The following is a 21,126-nucleotide window of genomic DNA, read 5'->3' as shown; positions in this document are numbered from 1 at the left end:
TACAGTGGATCCTTGTTATACGCTGGGGTTTGGTTCCAAGATCCCCCATGTATAACAAAATCTGTGTATGCTCAAGTCCCATTAAGTATAATGACATAGCAAAATGGTGTCCCTAATAAAAAATGGAACATTAAGGTAAATTTATACTTTTTTGGAACATTTTCAAACCGTGTATGCTTAAATCCGTGTATAAAAAATCCGTGTATAAGAAGGGCCGACTGTACATTATCTAGTCTTGCCCTAAGATACAGCAATTTAAAAAGGATATTTATGCATTACAGCCATTTCCTCGAAAGGATTCCTGGGAATTAGGCTTTCAAGACAAGGTTGGGCAGCTGATTCCCTCTGGTTCTTTTGCACTTAGAAACAAAAGGGCTGGCCCAGGTTAACTGATGACTGGCCCAGGTTAATTCCTCTTCTTCCCCTGAAAAGCAATGCACATGCAAACAAGCAAAGGCATTTGGAGTCTAGATGGACTGCAATCTACCTACGTACAGGGAAAAAAATATACCTTGCCAAGGAGAATTCATGTTCAGAGGCATCCTCAACCTTAACTATGCTTTCAGTGTAAATAACAATCATATCCTCTCTGTGTCACACCTAGTCAAAAAACAAAATTGTTTAGTCCTTAAGTTTCCCCCCATAACATCAATAACTTACAAAAAGCCCTTGACAATTCATGGCCTCATTCAACCAAGCAATCCCTCCAGTTACAAAGTGGGCTTATAAATCAAACCCTTAGATCCAAACGATTAAATGGGGGAGACCTGTATAGTTAATTCTGTGTAACGGAGCTCTATGCTCCAAAAACATCCAGTTATGAAAGCATGTTTTAGCAAAATATTATAAAGCTGAAGATAGTCACACAAACACACAAAATCCCTTTTCAGCCCCAAGAGTTCAGCATGGAAAAGAGAATATTCCTTAATAAATCACTGATCTGAGCTATAAAATGATACAAGTTATTAACTTTAAGTCTTAATCTTACTTGAATAAATATGCTGTAAGAATACAAGTTTCATACGCACACAGGCGTAACACACATGCACACACACGTACACCCACCACTTGACCGCAAACACACTTAAAGTGCCCACCCCAGCTTGAGTCAACTCCTGCTTTCAAAATAAATAATAGCTTCTTCAACACTGTGGAAGAGTTTTGTACCTGTAGAAAGTAAATATTGCTTTGCGTAGCCCTTTGTAATGGAATTCATTTCCTACCCCGAGACAGGGATAGGGCAGAGATCTACTCATTTATTGCTTATAGACCTGAGGGGGAAAATGGGGGGAATCAGTGTTTACTCCTTTAAGAAGGAAGCTATTTCAGTGCACTGCAGGAAAATTTGTGAATGCTTCTGGCCCTCTAAGGGATGCCAAAGTGTGTTAGCTAGCAATATCCAGGTATGTGACCTCTGAGATTAACTATCCTACTTGAAGTAACCTAGAACCCTAGTCTACCCCCCTCCCACCTATTTATGTACATGCTAGCAGTTTGCATCTAATCCCTGCTACTGAGGCACCTTCTGCACCTTATTAATAACTCAAATAGCACTGTTTATGTCCCAAGACTTAATTTTTGCTACAAGAGAAAAGACAGCTCTACAGGTCCTAGTAGGTAAGGCAATGCCACATAGCTCTACATTAGTGTAGAGTTATGCTGACTGGAAGAGCCCTTTAACCATAGGAATCATGTTAAATTCATGCAAAACGTGATATGCATTCTAATGCACAGGTCTGTTAATACACAACCCAAGAAAACCAGTCTTCAAGATGTGGAATTATTCCTGAAAAATGAGGATTTCAAGCAGCTCCCTCAAAACACGGTTGTGTCCTGACTTTTGTTCTTTGTGGTTCTCCGGACGGCCATTCTTAGGCCTCGCCATTCAGATGCAGGGCTTTTTGGCTCGATCACCAGGTCAGACCTGAGAAAAGCATCTAGGCCTAGCAGTTCTCTTCTTCGCTTTTAACACACTCAGAGATAGTGCTATCTAGAAATCAGAGAGCTGCTCTGCGACTGGTTGGAAGATGTTGTAGCTCCACTGAGCTGTGAAAACCCACTGTTGCAAGATTCCAGACTTGTCATGGACCCCCTGGGATGGAAACAGAAAGAAAGAAAAAAAGAAAAAGAGAGAGAGAGAGAATATCTTTATTATATGTACCCACAATGCTGCCCAAGTGCATTAAAAGATTGTTCTCTCCTGGTTCAGGACCTGTCCAGCTTCCAAGGTGCCTTAAGAGAATTCAGCTGACATTCAGAAATCCTATTGCCTCCAGAACAATGGCTTTCATCAATGAAAGCCATTCACAAGGCAGAACTGGCCACGGTCATCTAGGGTTACAAGGCACAATGAACAATCAACAATCCCTCCAACTCAATGAGACTCTAGAGAAGTCAGTCATAATGTTTTGAGAAGGCTGAAGAAGACTGTATTTCTATACACATGTTGCTTTGTTACAGCTGTGTACCCACAGCATGAGACCAAACCAGATATTTAAGTGAGAATCTGGGATACATACTCTTGCTTTAGTCTCCAGTGTGCAAAGAAGAAGCAAGAGAGAGGAAAGATGTGGCAAACTGCACATCTACTACTGCACTTCTTGTCCTCCCTGAAATTTACTTCCTCCTTCAAAGAAATTGCCAAAAGGACAGGCCTGATATATCCTGTGGAAAAGTTCTGCTAAAAAGAGCAGGGTGCGATGCCTTCCTTTCCTAAACATTCAGATAAACACAGAGTGGATGGAAAACATGAATGCTGTTGCTAACACCCCAAGACATCAAAGCTATATCCTTCAGATGGTGATGTCCCAAAGCAAGAAAAAACAAAACATAATGCTATCTGGATTAAACTGAGAATGCATGTACATGACTGTTGCTCTGGAGCATATTGCAAACTTACTGGCTCGGAAACAGAGCAAAATATCATTCTTCATTATGTTAACTTTAAGACAGAGAGATGTATGAATGAGAAAAACACAACAGATCCAAGGACTCTTGTGCACGGCTTTTCAGGATTACACTGAGTATTACTTGATGGCTTCCACACAGCAAGCCCCACAACAGACCCGCTCAAGAACATGCTTCCTACCTGAAATCCTTGGAGGCAAGCACCTCATAGTAATACATAATCTTGCACTTGTGATTAGAGACCTGGAGTGTAGCCAGGACATCATCAACCCGAGAGAGGCTGGTCCCAGCACAAGGGATTGGGTTGTGCATTTTCCACTGGAGGATATAAAAGCCAGGCCAGCGAGTCACATGGGAACCCTAAAAAGTGATGAGATAAGGGAAAGATAAAGTTTTTTGTTCTATTCCAAAACTGTCTTATTCTTGGCAGTTTCCCTCAGTATCAAGAGTAAGGCCAATGCATTCTAGTTGTCAAAGTATACTGGGCTTTAAGTGGAAAATCTCTGCATTGAGTAGCTCTCTGAGACTCATTTCTCTATCTATAAAACAAAGATAGTAGCAATGAAGATGAAATGCACCAAGGATGGCATGCTGAACATTTTCTAAAAATATTAACACCACCCCAAAACACAAGTGAGCAGCATTGGCAACATGTTGCATAAGGCAGTGGATTGGCGAGACCATGAAACAGCTTCAACTCTGAGAATAAATTACTTTTACATAACAATCAAGCCACAAAGGCCTAGCATAAGATATCAGGCAGAGAGACCAAACCAACCTGGATGCTTTCACCTTCCCGGCAGATGAGTGGGGACTCCACACGGCTATAGTCCACTCCTAGGACCCAGCTCTTGCCAATGAGCTGCACATTATCCCCAGCAGACAAAGCATTTGGCACTGTAGGCTCCTTCCGACTGGTCTCAGGTGCTCGCTTGGAATGGAAGAGGCTGAACACTACATCTCCTTTCAGGATATCGAAGTCCCAGGTAATCACCGATTCACCTTCCAAGATCTCCACAACGATCTAAATTAGATGGCAGAGAACAGGCACCATTCATCCACCTTCTTGTTCTGTACAAAGCTAGTCTTTTAATGCAGCAACATTTAGTTTCTAGCAAATCAATAATGGTTCCCATTTGCTCCTGACTGTCTGGAATCTGCCACAAACCTCTCAAACCCAACTATTTGTGACTGTTTATTAACAGGATTTGTGCCAAAGCAGAGAGCTTCTCAGACACTACATACATCAAGGGTCCTTCTAGCGGTATCAAGCTAGATGGTGTCGGGGTAGGACTGAGAATCTATATAAGATGCGGTGGTTGTGCCATTTCCCCCTTCTCTGTGCAGACAGTGGCAGGGATTTCCACACCTCTCTCTAGATGGGAAACATCCTTGATATTTCTGATCTCAGTTCTATAATAACAAGGGCATTCCTCCTCCACTTTGCTCATATTCCCACTGGGGAACCTCAGACCAGCAGCATTTTCTCCTGTCCCACTTGAATTCCCCATTGGGAATGCAAGCACGGTTGGTGTAACATCCCATTGGTATATCCAGTCTCATATTTGAGGTAATAGTAGATTTCCCATCTGCAGTTTGTCTTTCCACTTAGAAACAAACAAGTCAGGAGTTGCATCTCACAAAACTCCCTTCTAGGCCAAATCAAACCCAGCTTAGATTACAGGTTCTGGCTGCTATGCCTTCTAACATTTTTACTGAACAGAAGGTCCTCTCCATCCTACCTCATGTGGAGCACCTTTGAAGACATTTGCGGAGTGGTAGATGGTTTCCGTCCAAAGACGTATATGATCAGAAATTTCTGGCTCTTCATCTGTTTGATAGAGTGATTTGGGGACAAGACCACCTTCAGGCACATTACACTGCAGAGAGAAGAAAAACAAGAAAATAACACTTAGAGGGGATTTGAAAACCAAGGGAAAACCCAGGTTTGCTACCTTGGTTAAGAGAGAGACAGAGAGAGCTCTAAGGATTTTATACTTTCAGGGTTTCTCCAAACTCACCACACATTCTCCTCCGAGGAAGTCTGGAATCACATCTTTGTCGAGGTAGTCTACAAGCCCTCCAGGACCCTGATAGTTGTTGCCACTGTAAATGAGGAACTTCTGTCTGGTGTTCTCATTGATAAAGGGACTAACCTGAAAAAGACAGTTAATGTTGTTCCTATTTCAAAACCATCTGCCTTAACCCAAAGGCCGAAGATGAATTTTAATATGTGAACGAGCGCAAACAAACCGCTTCAAAAACAGAATCAAATCAGATCATATTGAAATATTTTTTAAATAAAATCAGCCATGTCATTTTAATTTTGACCCCCAAAGCCCACCCAAACTAGTTACATTTCCAAAAGAATTTGATGAATCTCCAACTACAGTGGGATCTGCAAAGATGAGGTAGACAGGAAAAATGCTCTGCAGACACCTTTTATCTCAACTTAGTATAGAGACATTTTTGTTAAGGGAAAGAGATCATAATGAGATACAGGAGAAGAAACAGCTTCTAATGCATGATGGGCTAAAACTATGTAGAGCTTTATCAGGCAAAACCTCATTTGTAACTGAGACAAGACCCAGTGTGGTGTACACTAGTGGTTAGAGTACTGGACTGAAACTTGCAAGATCCAAGTTTCAGTTCTTCTGAACCATCAAATTTAATGGATTAACTTGGGCCACTCAGCCTCTCTTTGAGCTTGATTTGTATTTCCTAAGTCTGATGAAGAGGATAGAAGGGGGAGAAGGAGAGCCATTTGTCATACCCTGAGTGTATGAGAGAAAAGGTGAGATATAAATATAACTAATAACTAAAATAAAATAAATAAAAGCAATAAATTGAATTTGGGTGAAGAAAAGCCATTAGCATTCACATCAATTTATATGGCCATAGCAAAGAATAAATGGGATACCCCCCGCCCTGCCCTGCAACTCACTAGAGTCCACAGAACGGGGAACACTCTGGGCGCTCGCACAATCAGAAGTCTTCCGAGAGTCTCTGGATAGTTGTCTTCAACAACCTCAATAATTCTAAGCAGAGCTTTCACTCCGGGGCGCCAAAGGTGACGCATGTTCAGCCCTTCGAGGTCAACCAAGCATGTCCAGGATCTGAAAATAAAATGAATTTATAAAGCCATTTCCTAAACTAGTCACTGGGATTTTACAACTTGCTAGTCCTCATTGAACTAGGAACTGGCAAATAAAAAATCCCCCTGGTAGGACTAGGAGGATTTTTTTTACAACTGCTGCTCAAAGAGAATTAAGTTTTCCCTACATTATTGGTAGATTTTTTAAAAAGCTCTTTTCTGTATGCTGTATTTCACATTTAAAAATGACATTTTCCAGATAAAATGGCACCCTCATTAACAGCAATGAAAATATTCCTGCCAGTGAAAATGTTCCTGCCTACCTTGCCTCATTCATTGATAAGACCGCCTTATGCCCAAAGCTTATGTGACTGTACATAACTAGATGGATACTAACGTGATGGGGCGGCCAAAGAGATTGGTGTTTTCCTCACACCTCCTTTGTCCCTCCTCATTAATTGACAGTACCTACAAGGAGAACAAGGACAATATGCTGTTAGTATGCCCTGTCCTCTGCCAACATTTACGCCTATATGCTTATCCTTTATAGACTGGTTAAAGCCATAGTGTGATATTTCAGTTCACAACATCTAAATTCAGTTAAAAATCAAATCAAATTGAGAATCAAAAGAGGCAGGAAGCCAAAGGCTACCCATCCTTTAAAATGAGCTGTTGAGACCTAGCTTCAAAAACTCATCCATTAATTATATCTTGACTCGACTACTGTGTTCTACGTGGGGCCTGCCTTTGAAGATGGAGGCTTTGTTAATCCGCCTGTCTTTCAGAGCTGTTAACCTGATCTTAACAACCTTCCCAATAGTGCTCACTACTTACAGAATACAGTGGGGCTCCTTAGCAGAAAGACTTTAAAAATCCATCCATTTAAATAGCTTTTTAACTTATTCACGCCCTGCATATGCGGCTAACCTGCTTTACTGCTGTGGCTCAGAAGCGTATTTTATTGGTTTACTGTTATTAGCAATCTAGGATGGAGATTTTAAGTATTTAACAGAAGGAAGCAGTAGCTGTGAAACTGACTGGCATGATTTAAAGCAGTAATTTCCAAACTTTGAACATCGATGTTTTGGACTTCAACTTCCAAAATTCCTGACTACTGACCAAACCGGCTGGGGCTTCTGGGAGCTGAAGTCTAAAACATTTGAAGGACCAAAGTTTGGGAATCCTCGATTTAGAAAAAATCATCACTTGGTCATTATAAAGAGGCTTTAAGGTCTGTGGATTCTCTGGGGGGGGGGAAGTACACACCCAATTTGCAGAGGAAATACAAAAGCATCTCTTACATGACGAAGGAGTGATTCTTCTCCCAGAGCCTTCACAAGACCTTTGGTGTCCATCTGGCCCAGTCGAAGTATGTAGAGGGGCCTTCCATCTTTAAAAACAAACAACAAACAAAGCAGTTGAATGAAATATGACTTTGTTCTAAAAAGGGAGAAGTTCTACAGGAAACAAGGGCAGTCTTACCTAAGGTGTCAGTTCACAGTAACAGGCAAACCGCTGGAAAGATTGAGAACCTCTCGGTGTAAATGGCTACCGGTTCATTGTTGAGCAAACACTTTCAATTCAGTTGATAATCACCACTCAAAAGGTAGGAATTTTAGGACTCTATACTCCATTTCCCATAATCCATGACCACTGGCCATGCTGGTTGAAGGCATATGGGAGTTAAAGTCCAAAACATCCAGAATATTCTGTAAAGGATCTAGGCTTCCATGAGACACTGATATTTGTACAGACTCTCTTGAACATACTGTTTTCCTTTTTATTATTAATAGTGTCTCATCCTTTGCTTCCTCTGGTTCACTGCATTAAGTTGTGAATGTTTCAAGGACAGCTTTCACAGACTGGTTCATTTTAGTACAGCTATTATGAACTCTCTCCTGCCAAATGCACTGGAAGAGGTATTAATGTAAAAACAACATGATAAAATAGAAAAGCCTTCAACGCCATAGCTTATAGGTATGCCAACCATGTTTGCATAAAAGGCAAAATCTGACTAAAAGCGAAACATATACCATGTAGACACAGTGCATAAAAGACTGCAGTCTACCCTAGGAATTTTCACACAGTCACATATCAGATCATTCCCATGTTACAAGACCCACTTTCTGGTTTCTTTCCTACATGTGTTTTAAAACCAAGTAAGACACATGAGGTAACAAGGCCTTACAAGCATCTTTTCATGGCTGTGTGACTAACGGTGGACAGGTCAACTGGTTTTCACATTGTTATCAATCAGAAGTCCATTCTCATGACACAATACAGTGGCTTAAAGTGACTTCCCACCTTTGTCCTGGTAATGCCATCCACCAGTATAATACTCCTCCAGAAGAGGTGGCGGTCTCCAAGTTTGCAGGATATAATCTACTTGGTATTGCTTGCGCCAGGTCAGTGACTGACAGAGCATCTCTCGAGCCTTGTCGATATTGAAGTCACGAGCCCTCAAAAACCGGAGGATATGTTCATCTTTGGGAATCTGCGCAATAGAGAGAGAAGGACAGTGTAGCTGTTCATGCTCGCCTTCTTTTAAAAGTTATAGCCCCATAAGTTTGCCTCAGGCATCTACTAGAAAAAGAATTATTCTAAGACAGTGACAGAAGAAGCCCATGCCTTGGCTCAAAAATGGCCCCTAAACCACACTTTTACAGCCCACACTGGCTAAAATGGTGAGCAGAATGGTCATCATGTGGGGAGATATATAACCAGTGAGCATGGTGGTACTGGTTTGAGCATAAAAGACAATGACTCTGGAGACCAGGGTTCAAATCCTGGCTCAACCATGTAAACCCACTGACTGATCTTGGCCAAGTCACACACTCTCAGCCTCAGAGGATAGCAATAGCAATGGCAGCCTCCCCATTTAGAAACCTGCCCCATTCTAGGTTTGCCTTAAGGTTATCATAAGTCAGAAGCAACTTCAAGGCACACAACAACAACAACAACAACCACAGAGGAAAAAGAAGTATTTGGAGGTCCAGATGGGTAGATTTGGCCCATGAATAGGTGAGGGGACGGGAACTGACTTCATCCCACACATAATTACCCACTCTCCTCTAAGAACTATTAAAAACCTGAAATAATTCCTATATTAAATAGCAATGTAGGAAATCACTAACTTTAGGCACAAGGTATTGATTTTCCCCAGGTTTGTCTAGTGAGTACTGCATTTTAATGCTCAAATTAGGCAGTGCAAACACACATGGACACCATTCTCCCTTTTTAGCAAAAAATAAAACAGAGGAATAGTGAACTACAACAGGATACACAGTAGACAACTGGTACAAGGATACCAGTTAACATAATCAAGTAATGAGGACCAAGATTTGGCAAATATTTTACTCAAGGTTTCTCTCTCCAAATAGAGTGCCTTTGCCAGAGGGGCTTACCTTGCCTTTGTGCGTTTCTTGCAGCCACTGACGGAGCCTGATCAGGCAGCTTTCCTGCATGGGAGTCAACTGTCCTAGGTACCTTTCTATGTAATCAGCATCTAGTTTGTCAGCTAAGGAGTGGGAAAAACAGAAGGCAGAAAGTGAAAAAATTGTGACCTTTTATTTGTTCTGATAGTGATACTGCACAATACTTTTAGCCATCTTTTTAAAAATGTGGCTGGTAGAGTTTATTCCTTGAGTGAGAAAAGTTATTTTGAAATATAAATTATAGCAACGTCTCCAAATAATCAAAGCCAGAAAAAGGAAGCAGATAAAGACAGGAGTACACATCTGATCTCTCAATCAGTTGAGAGCTGTCCGTTCTGCTGCTCCTGTCCTCCATTACCATAAGAGTACTACTCAAAATAGTGGTCCGTGGACCTGTGCTTCTCCCTGAGCCATTAGGTACTGATCCCTGGAGAGGGTCCAGGAAGGAAAGAAACAATTGTTTCAAGGGGGCAGAAATATGGTGCTAATCCCTCAGCAGTAATTGTCAATCCCCAACATCAGATAGCTTTAGAAGCACTTTGTTAAGAGGAGACTGTTATTGTTAAACTTGATATTTTAACATTCTGTTCTTCACCTTGTATACCTCAGTGTGTTTTGTGAGCTCTTTAACGGAGACACACACACAAATGCAACCCAACTGCTGTAAAAAGCCTTAAGTCAAGGCAACTTTAGTGGGTTGAGAGGCCGATTTTCCATGTGTAGGATCCACTAACTACTTTTTGCGGGGACAAGGAAGGAGTTTGAAGCTGGAAAATTCAGGGGTGATTGTGGCCCAAAGGCTGCACTTTACCGATCTCTGCCCTTTGAGTAGCCTGAGACATAAAATCACATGATGCAATAATTTCTATTGAAGCTAAGGACTGGGACAGGTTATCACATTCATATAAGTATATAGTATAACTACGAATGATAATAATATAAAATAGCTAGTCCAACTGTAGTGGGAAGGATAATCTATGAAATATACTCCTTTAACATATGCCATCAGCACAAGGCTGAAAGGGAAAATGCTATTACATCAGTGCTCATGAAGGAGACTTTTGGGGCAAAACACAAACCTCCACTATGTGGGAAGCCTCTGGATCTAAGAGTGCAGCCCACTGGAACAATGGGGAAGCAGAAAGGGCTCTCGGCAGCTAGCATTTGGAACAGAGAAGCAGATGTGCACCTGCAGGCATGTGCAGCCAGACGCTAGTAAAAAGAACTCCGTACCAGGAGGGGAGTGTCATGGGAACTGCAGCTGTGTTGGAAGCAAATGGGAACAAAAGCGAACAGACAAGAGGAAGGGAGAACGAAAGGAAGGGATATTCTAGGTCAGCTCTACATGAGACAGCAATATGATTTATTTTTGGTATTGCTTTCATACACAATACTTTACAAAAAGACTAGAAGAGTGATGAACTGCCTCAGGAAACCCAGCTGCCAGGCTGTAGGAATCTAATAGTCAATGCGAGGCTCTCCCAAATGATCCAGAATCTAGCTATTTGAGAGACAGGATTGCAAACAATACATTCAGTATGAAAAAAGGAAAGACAGTAAGTTGTGGCATCTGCTCAAGGTTCAAACTGATAAAATGCTAAGAGCATTCTAGCAAGATGCCAAGGATTTGCCAGCTGGCTTATAAGCACATACCATCAGGAGTGGATGCCTCCACAGAAGGACAGGCATTGCCTCGTTGTTCTTTATCACTTCCATGTGTGTGGGATTCTGCTGGTATTGTGCTACTACTGCATCTTGATGGAGTCCTCTGATCCAGTTTCCCCCTGACTGCTGGAGGAGTCCACCGGGGAATAAAAGTGATACCTTGGGAAATCAGTTCCTTCAGATAATGTTCTATCACTTCTTTGCCCTGAAATTGAATTCTTTATTAAATCTGTAACCTACTTCCACAGCTTATACTGTACAGAGCTCAAAGGAAAGATGCTACACATAAGAACTTTACATCAACAAACACAGAATGTCCCTTCTTTTCTAGCAAACTTGGTTTCAGTGCTGAACACTGAGGATGGGCCCTGCCTTCCCCAGCAGCCAACACAAAAATGCAAAGGGCAGGCAGAGAGAATTAAATTACTCTATTCCTCCCTCATTAGACTGTTGCATATTTCATACAGGCTGCAAAGGAAGAGGTTTGCCCTCTTCTTAGCCAGCAAAGCAATGTACGTGTCTGTACTGGCCAGGAAGACACCGGTTAGGAGACTGCAGTTTTCCTCTTCTTCATATATGAAAGGGTCTTCTTTCTTCCTCAGTCAGCATGGGAGCCATGCAAGCTAGCAATACAGAGATGGAGTGATTTCCTGTGTGTGTGATTCTGCTGCACACATGAGTAGCATGTCTGTGTTGAGCAAAAAAGAAAGTGCTTACTTTTCTCTGCACTACCAAGACAAAACAAACTGGCCAGCTATACAGGACTTGTCCACCCCATCAATACACTTACTCAGCTTGACAGAATTCCATTAACTTGCCTAGATGGGGTTCCTAGCTGTCAAATAATTAAATAGGAGGCTGATATAAAATGATTTAAAGTGACCTGCTGCAGTTTACAAAGGCATGGCACAAAGCTCACCCGCTTGATGTTGGCTGTATATTGTTTCATTGCAACTTTCTCCACTGTGTTTTCAAAGCCAAAGAATGATTTGATGTCAAGAGATGCAGACTGTTCAAAGCATGTCCAGTTTTCATTCTCAGGGTGGACCTAACCCCAGAGATAAGACAAAGCACAATAAGAACTAGCACAACAGACTGTTCATGATAGAAGCAAAAAGAAAATCAGTTCCCAAATGTACCTTCCTGGCTGCTGTCCTTCTAAGAAAATTGGACAGTTGGAAGAATAATTATTCATGTTTTTGAGACTAAGTATCTGTAAAGCTTCCAGTGTTTAAAAGTGGTTTACTGTATGTAGATATTTTTACTGTTCAACATCGCTACCTGCTCACTCAGCCCTTTTCCTCAAAGCACTAACCTTCCCTTACATTTCAGATGATGGAGTGGGGTAGTTACTCTTGTTACAATCATTGCAATAAGAGAGTAGAGACCCTTTCCACCCAGTACTAATAGACACAGGATTGTGAATCAAAATACAAGGGGTGGAGGATGCGGACATTGAATAACATGGAATGCATGGAACAAAACTCAAGTCGATAACTCAGGAAGTGTAGTCAGGCTCTATAAAATTACCCCATTTCTCCTTTTTTGCCTAACAGGACACTGAGACATAAAGTCTTGCACCATTTCATGTTATAACTACTCAGAATTCAAGGAGCTGGAAGTTATGCTAGAACATACCAAGAATTAGGAGCAATGAGTAACAGGGGAAGAACCCAAGATCACCTGCATGGACTGTGCCACAATGCTGGGCTCCCTGGACTATCTCTATGGCCAGAAGTAGATGTCATAGAGGGAAGGAAATTATTTCCATCAAATGTACTGACTAGCTGTAAGGCAGAGGGGAGGGCACAATTCACAATAAAAGAACTACAGGCAAAAGATTCTTCTTGTGCGTTCCTTAGAATATTCTCCTTTAGCCAAGTTCCAAGATGGGAAAAAAGTCTTCCTGACAGAAAAATAATATGGAGGGGAAAGTGATAGATGGAAAGATTCAGAATTACATCTGACCCACCATCTCTCAACTTGACACCACCAACCCAGCTTTACAGCTGTCTGGCAATGACCTACATTTGAAGACACAGGTCTGCTACCTTCATGTCTCATTGTCCGCTCAGGCAACACCTGAGACAGAACTAAAGTGACAGTAGAATAAAGTGCTTTAGAGCGGCCACACGCAACACCAGGGCTCTAGGGACACAGTGAAATTTAAGAGACCTGAGGATTTTAATCACAAAGGTCACGAAAGCAGCAATATTTCCAAGCTTCTCAGCTTTCAAGAAGCAGCACTCTTGAATAGCCTCCAATAAAGCAGGTGAGTAACACAATCTGGGCTTTTGTTTACCACACAGAAAAGGGTATTACATTGCTTCCAGAGATGGACACAGCTACTCTTAAATGTCACAGACACAATAAAGCAGTAAACCTCTGTTAAATTAGAAATGGTCTTATGTGGCGGATGATGCACCCTTATTAGTATAGCTTCCACAGTACATCATGGTGGGGCTGAAGCACGTATAACAAACAAAAGGAAAGTGGGGCTGGTAAGCTAGGAACTGGATTCACCCAAGTTGTACCTGCTGCTTCAATGAGTACAAGGAGTTCTAAAGTACTCTGTAATTATATTTTAAAATGTTGTGCATGTGTATATCTGCAAACAAAATGTTGACACACTTACCCCTTTCCACCAAAAAAAAAATCCCCACTGTATATTTAAAGGCTATATAAGGTAGATGTTTTATGTAAGACTAACTACAGCAATGCCACTCAAAGTAATGTGCCATACACTGGCACTGGTGCATTAGTCATCGGCTGTCAGTCTGCAGCAGCTTTCCAGGAAAGAAAGAAGGAAATCATTGTAGCCAGTGGACATAAATATGGTACTGGTCGCTGGCACACACGGATAAAACTGCACATCGGATGCCTAAGAACCACAGTAACAGATCATTCGAAGTCCTAGGTTTAGGGTTTTTTCCCCCCTTCAGTTCTTTTTGCAGGAATTGATGCTTTATGTGTTTCTTTGACATTTTTGAGGACTAGAGGAAACAAACTTTCCCTTGATTTACTGAAGTAATCGTTTCTGTTTTTGGAGGTTCCTTACAGTCCAGGTGTTCCATAAAGTTCCTTACGAATTGATTTGTAAGAAACAAAGTAAATTTAAAAAAGTAAATTCTCTCTCTAATTTTAAATTTAATTTAATTTTTAAGGCAAATCTGGTAGAGGGACGCTTACTGAGTAGCTACATGTCTCCAGCACAGTGACGCGACTGGCAAATGTCTCATTATGAGCTTCAATAAGAAGAGTTCTCTCCTTCCAATTCACTGTGTTTTTCTGTATGAAAAAGACAAACTCCACTCCAGCAATCTGAAAAAAGGAAAACAAGAATAGCATGTGAGAGAACATAATGCACAAGGAAGAAATAGTTAGATCTTCTAGTGTATTCAAACTTTACTGAGGTCCAACAAGGCAAAAGCAAGGTCAAGAGTATGTCTATGAGAAATCATAGCTCCTACCTTCTTCAGCAACCGAGGCACATCCACATTCAATTTACAATTTCGTTCAGTGATATGAATGGCTCCGTCGTCGCTCTTGGATTCCCGAAGGATCTCACTACCCAAGAAAACAGGGATCTCAGGGCAAGTGGGAAAGCGTTTTTCATAAGCCTAAAAAACAGAGACAGTCACTGCTTTACAGACTGTCCTTTTCTGCTGCTGCTGTAGATTAAATATTTCCATGCCCAAACATCGCTGCATGGAAGGGATTTATATGAAGAACATGATCATAAGGAAACCTAATAAAAACGATAACAATACAAAGTGTTATTAACTTTCCCTCTGCCCTCCAGTGTGAGGCATAACTGAGAAAGCAATTTGGTAGGTCTGAAATACAAGTCAGCAAAACAGAACATTACAGCTTATTAACTGTTACTTAATTTAGTTGTCTCATTTTCATCCAGCCTTCACTTGAAGAGCTCAGCATTGCAGTTAACCTTACAACCGCCCTGTTATAGATGAAAACTAATCCAAAGCAACCCAGCTAACATTAAAATCAAGAAGGGATTCAAACTTTCTGCACGTTCAGTTAGAGTACTGCTAGAAATAACATAAGAAAGGACCAATGAATACTCCGAGCCAAGCTTGTAATGTCAGAGAATGCATCTTATCAAGGCACCCCTAAGCAACAGTACATTCACAAACCATGAACTGTCAAGTGCCACTGCAGATATATTTCCTATGTGGCTTGGAGAGCCTACAGTCATTTCTTGTGCATCACCATCCAAAGATATGGTAAGCCACTTGTCACTGGGGATGACTTTGTCATTTGGACAGGGACATTCAGAGCTCTGTCCAACCGCTTCAGCTGTTCTCCAGAAACCTCTCAAATGAGCCGCAGCCTTCGGATTGCTTCAAAGGGACTCCAGCTGCTAAGAAACTACTCCCTTTGCTGTAGGGAGACTAATGAATGCACAGTTTGGGAAAGCAAAGGCTTCTTTACTGCCACACTCTGCCTATCCGAGTTAAAATTTGACTTGAGAAACTTTAAATTGAACCATTGCTGCCTCCTGGGTCTCTATATGATGAAGTGGCCATTGCAAGAAACTGGATTATATTTGGCCTAAATACTGTGACATCTCTGCATAGGTTTCATCAGTACGGTGTCAGGGGTCTTGCCAAGATCAGGATGGGGAAACTAATCCTGTAACACCATTAAATAACTCAGCCCAATGGAAAGAGCAAGGTGCTTATATACAATCATAATGGGCACCACTTTTAAAGTACAGTTGTCTATCTGGAAAGAATGCCTCACCAGACGTAGTCTGGCAGTGAACATGGCATCTCAATTATTTATGGAGTATGTTCTTGATTAACAATGCTGCTGAAATTTATTGCTGGGAGAGCTTCATTTTTACTGACGGTACACTTAAAATGCCACTTTTAAAATTCTTTTCATTCCATTTCTACTGACGGTATATTAATTATAAAATATTGCTACTGTTTTCTAAATTCATTTTGTTTTGCAAATTCATCTCATTCTAATTTTTAACATTTGCAATGCACTATTTATAAGGAAGACAAGTGAAATGAGTAAATAATTCATGAGCTGCTTCCCTTTAAAGTGCGTTCCAATCCTCTGGGGGAATATATTTGCCCCAAACCACTTCTATGCGAATTAAGCCTCATTTCATTGTGAGCAAAAGCATCTGCATAATACCACAAGGCACTCACATGCCTGCCCAACTGTTTCTCCAGATCTCCCTAAGATACAGTTCACGAGCTTACAGAGTTTCTACAATCATACTGAGACATCACAGCACATGATGCACAAGTGGCAAAACATGTGGTGAAAAGCAAAGTATCAGAAATGCACAGGAGAGTTGCAAATGCCAATCCAAAAAAGACTGTACTGAGCAAACGCTAAAGCTTTCTCTGTAACCGTTTCCTGCTCCATCATTAACTTCACTCAGAACCATAGTTGCCGATTTTCACCATTCTTGCTCACAGCTGTTATTATAATCTTCTTTAGAACTCGTTGTTTTTACTAATGACTTCATCTATTTATATCCCACCTTGAGAACAAGGGCTCAAGGTGGCTTACAAAACTTAAAAACACATACAGACAAAAGCATGTTATCAGTAATATCATACAAAGGTTACCTGTAGGTTCATTAAAGTCAATAGATTTAAAAACAATTTAAACCCATCAGTTAAAAATAAAGAAACAAGTACAGTACAGTACACTGTTAAAAGCCCTTTCCTAATAAACAGTTCCTAACTCAAAAAGCCTTCACCTGCCAATAGAAGGACAATAGGGAAAGGGCCATTCTAGCCACCCTAAGAAGGGACTTCTAGAGACTGGAAGGAGCCACCATAAAGGCCTACTCCCACATTGCCATCAGATGTGCCTATGAAAGTTGCAGGACCAAGAGAAGGGCCTTCCCTGAAGAACTCAAAGCCCAGGCAGGCTCATATGGAAGAACACAGTATGAGTTTTATAGGCCAAAAACAGCACTCTGAATTGTGCAAACAAGACCAGTAGCCAGTGAAGTCATTTTAAATTTTAATCATCTGTTGTTTATCCTGGCATGACAATGGTTGATTCCAAACTAAAACAAAGTGGCTCTGGTTATCTTTGGCCTGTTACAGACTGCCAAAATAAAGCTGCTTCGGGTCTCTTTGGAGGTATGCTATTTAAATGATGCATGGGTCCTAAGAATCCGGAGGTCATGCCAAAGCCACACTCCATTCCTAAGCACTGGAGGGTAGCTTTGGTGCAGCTTCCGGATTCTTAGGATGCATACATCATTTAAACAGCATACCTCCAAAGAGACCCGAAGCAGCTTTATTTTGGCAGTCTGTAACAGGCCATAGTTATGTCAGTTCTTTGACAATATTGTCCTTTGGTTTAGATCTTTTGTTACATGCCCCTTGACTTATATACGAGTCACGTCCAAATCCATAATTTTGGCCCCAAAACCTGTCCTTGACTTATACATGAGGTCAACTTTACAGGTCAACTTTAAATTTACAGCGCTTTATAAATAAAGGTTAATAATAATAATAATAATAACAACTTATAGTAGAGTATATATGGTATATGCTCTTACTTCACAGCTGTATTAAATGCTCTAAGGCAGGGGTTGCGCCGAGTTAAAAGCTTTCTTTAAAAGTTCAGTCTATTCTCCTGCAGTATTGAATGTGGTTCAATCTGTAGTTCAAAAATTAGATTTCTTCATCTTCAAATGTGATATTACTTTTGTAGGGGGTGCGAACATTAATCAAACATTTCCTAGGGGTGTGGAGCGTAGAAAAGGTTGGGAACCACTGCTCTAAGACCACCTTGCCATAAAATGAGATATCCAAGTGTTATATTTATACTTAACTGTTCACTTTAGAGCAGAAGAGACTTATGTTTCATCTGGGCTCACTTCCACCTTCCTATAAACCACAACCATTTTGTAATCTTGCTGTCTTGAGACAGGCTACACAATATTTTCTTAAAAGCTCTTGGATTTACACTAAACATACAACTTCATTTGATTAAAATGCTAGATCAGGATTCAGAAGATGCAGTCAATCCCACCTTTTCATTATCCTTTTTGCCAGAGTACAAAAAATGACTTTGAATAAATCATACCATATCTTCAGTAAAACTACAAATGTATAGCAGTAAATCAAAACACTTCTGGACAATTTAAGAAAGGCGTATAGTCTACAAAACCTCAATTTCTAGGTTCCACAAGTTCAGTTAAACAGAGAAGCTCCCTGAAATGAAATGGAATGAAATCACACAAAACACAAATGCATTGTTTAGCCTTTAGGAGATCTGTTAAAAAAAAACAACATACAACAGATTTATCTAGAGGCAGCTCTCCTTTATTTGCCGGCAGTTTGCTGACAAGCAGCTGACATCAGCCATCTGTGTGATCCCTACAAAATTAAAGCCCAATGAAGCTGAAGTGCACATAGGTGTTTGTTCCATTTGTGAGTGCCTTTCTGTTCAGTACTGCCAGCGTTCTGAAGACGGAGGACAGAACAGGCACAACCACTGGAAAAAGTGATATGTACCTAGATACATCCACTGCAATGACAACTGGTCTTCCTATCCAAAATCCTGCACATGAAATGAGATCTGATATGCCTGTCTGCCTCTCTGCCTGAACTGCGGTTTGCGGGGAATGTCAAAGGAGCCAGCTCCACAGACAAAACTCCCCAATGCCAACAGCCATAAGTCACAATTCACAAGGGACGCAGGAGTGTGTGTAGCTTCTCCCAGACGCACTGAAGCAAGTCAGATCAATCTGGTACAGAAGATAGATGACATAAGCAGAGCAGACTTAGCTACACTAGTCTTTACAAGAGATTCATCAACGTCCTCCTCCCAACCTAATTTCCCAACAAGATCCGCAGCAAGCTGCAAAATACAAAGCTATTTTCAGACAACAAATGTTTAGAAGGGACAGAGGCAGAACACTGAAACTTCTTGTTCAAATGGCACAAACATGGTGCCAGGCCCAAGGCCAGGTAGAGGTTGGGGGCAGAGAGATGTAGGGAGGTATTGTTTATTCTGCTTAAGCAGGAGAGTTGTTTAAAATCACAACTACTCTGGATTCATCAACAATCGACACAACATTTCCCCGCTGAATCTGAAAAAAATCCAATATGGAAGAAGTAGGAAGATTTCAAAGGTCACAATGTTCACAGGATCTATACAAAGGCAAGAGACTGAAATCAGTTTGTACTTACCTTTTTACATTCATTTCTGACAATCAATGTAGATCAATCACAAATCAGTTCAGCATCACTGAGCTACGGAACTGCTGATTTCTGATGGAAGGATATGAAATTTTGGCATGTAATGGAAAGGAACTGATCGTAGTTTGATACTACAGACATTTCAGTCAAAACGCCAGAGAGGAAAACATTTCTTGTTTTGCAAACCTATTATTTTAGCACTGGATATCACACAAAAATCAGAGGCTTTCTAACTCGGTGGAGTGCAACACCTAGGAAAAAGAAGAGAGAAGTAGAAAGACTAAACGCTTACCGCCATGACGAGCTCAAAGGGATATTTGTAGACTCTAACAGGAGACTGATATTTCTGCACCATTTTTACTTTACACCTGCAGTAAAAGAGCACAGCAGCTTTTTAAGTAACCCAACTTTACACAGTTAGCCTCACTGCCTCAATTCTGGCTTGCAATACAACTGCTATTCTTCACTTGGAGCTCACAACTAGAAGACAGAAACAAAGGTTCAAATATATATGTATGGGCTGGACTCCTAATATGGATACCCAGGAAATTCTGGAGGTACCACATCTTTCATCTGGCATTTGATGTCATTGTGTTGCCATGCTGAGACAAATATTTTTGATGTTAAAGGCTGCTTTAAACCATATGCATTCACAGCTGTATCCAACTGTGCTGACTAATCTGATTCTTAACAATATAAAGAAAAGAAAATCCAAACAGAAGACAGCTTATTTCACAAAATGTTCTAGGCATATAGTTGAGAAAATTACACCATTCTCACAAGTGACTCAGCCCTCACTGGTTACCTTGCAGTGAACAAAAAATGCTTTGTGGGATTTATAACACCCACCATTGCAGTCCCATTTATCTAAACCACTGGAATTTCTCCTCCTCCTTTTAACCTGCACACACATACCAAAAACAAGAATCCTGAAAAATAATAAACCCACTCTTATAAATGTCATTGAGTTGCCTTCTGCAAACTCTGTAGGATGTGCTGCCTCCGCGATTCGTTCTAAAAGCTTAAGAATGCCAATAGGCTAAACTCCTTTTACATTCTAGTGCTGAAAAGGCCCAGATCTCATGACTATAGTTACTACCTAAAGTCAGAATTCAACACTGGGACAATGAACCAACAAAAGTTTGAGTCACAGGTGGAAGGTGAAGATGAAAATGTTAAGAGGTATTTGGATGCACCATTTTTCCTCTGAAAGTGATTTACTGTTGTTAAATGAAGCACTGCGATTAAGATCTCAAGTGAAGTGAAGGGTGAAAAAATAGGCAACAAGCAAACTGAAATATACCTGAGATTTTGAAATTGTTTGCATCAGTCCACAGTTTCCAGAACTTGTCTTCAAGTACTTCAAGTCCACTAAGCAGCCATCTGGGAATTGTTCCGAACCGGATTAATGTTATCACTGGTACAAGAGTGATAGGTATATCTAAAAGACACAACATATAAAACCAGCATTGGTGAGCTCTAACAGGATGGAGTTAAGCTGCAGAAAGCTTTGCTGGTATCATGTAACCGCCATCCGAGCCACAACATAACGCTGTAATTGTGATACCTGGAAGCATCTGAGGTAAGTGCTAGCACAGTGGAAGTATACCAGCTGCAAAACAGATTTAAACTGTGGTCTTCACTTTGCACTTGCTGACCTGATCTAAGAAATTAATACCATCTTCTTCATCAGCAGGATCAGAGTTCTAAAAGACAGCCATTCGAAACAACATGAATCAGTGTTTGCCGAATTGCTGGAAAGATACAATAGAATTGTCAGTCTACCCAGGAATAAAACAGAAAAAGTACATAATTT

At 40.9% G+C, this 21,126-nt stretch overlaps 1 protein-coding gene across 1 annotated transcript in view; it reads right to left on the bottom strand.

The window, feature by feature from the left end:
* Positions 1-226: 226 nt before the first annotated feature.
* SEC14L5 (SEC14 like lipid binding 5) overlaps positions 227-21,126 on the bottom strand; it is a 31,531-nt gene continuing 10,631 nt past the window's right edge. The window contains exons 2-17 of the mRNA XM_089539779.1: positions 20,614-20,751; positions 19,603-19,678; positions 14,571-14,720; positions 14,290-14,421; positions 12,020-12,148; positions 11,089-11,305; positions 9,406-9,518; positions 8,306-8,495; positions 7,303-7,391; positions 6,399-6,469; positions 5,852-6,023; positions 4,929-5,063; positions 4,650-4,787; positions 3,686-3,931; positions 3,089-3,267; positions 227-2,092 (exon numbers count right to left, since the gene is read on the bottom strand). Of these exons, the coding sequence (XP_089395905.1) occupies positions 1,987-2,092; positions 3,089-3,267; positions 3,686-3,931; positions 4,650-4,787; positions 4,929-5,063; positions 5,852-6,023; positions 6,399-6,469; positions 7,303-7,391; positions 8,306-8,495; positions 9,406-9,518; positions 11,089-11,305; positions 12,020-12,148; positions 14,290-14,421; positions 14,571-14,720; positions 19,603-19,665 (2,130 nt within the window). The 5' untranslated portion in view covers positions 19,666-19,678; positions 20,614-20,751 and the 3' untranslated portion in view covers positions 227-1,986. The remainder of the gene's footprint in view (positions 2,093-3,088; positions 3,268-3,685; positions 3,932-4,649; positions 4,788-4,928; positions 5,064-5,851; positions 6,024-6,398; positions 6,470-7,302; positions 7,392-8,305; positions 8,496-9,405; positions 9,519-11,088; positions 11,306-12,019; positions 12,149-14,289; positions 14,422-14,570; positions 14,721-19,602; positions 19,679-20,613; positions 20,752-21,126) is intronic.

This window comes from Sceloporus occidentalis, unplaced genomic scaffold (genome assembly GCF_023333645.1).
Source record: "Sceloporus occidentalis isolate IW3139 unplaced genomic scaffold, rSceOcc1.0.p SCAF_10, whole genome shotgun sequence".
NCBI lineage: Eukaryota > Metazoa > Chordata > Lepidosauria > Squamata > Phrynosomatidae > Sceloporus > Sceloporus occidentalis.
The sequence above is the reverse complement of the archived record's forward strand: the minus strand, read 5'-3'. Positions and strand labels throughout refer to the sequence as shown.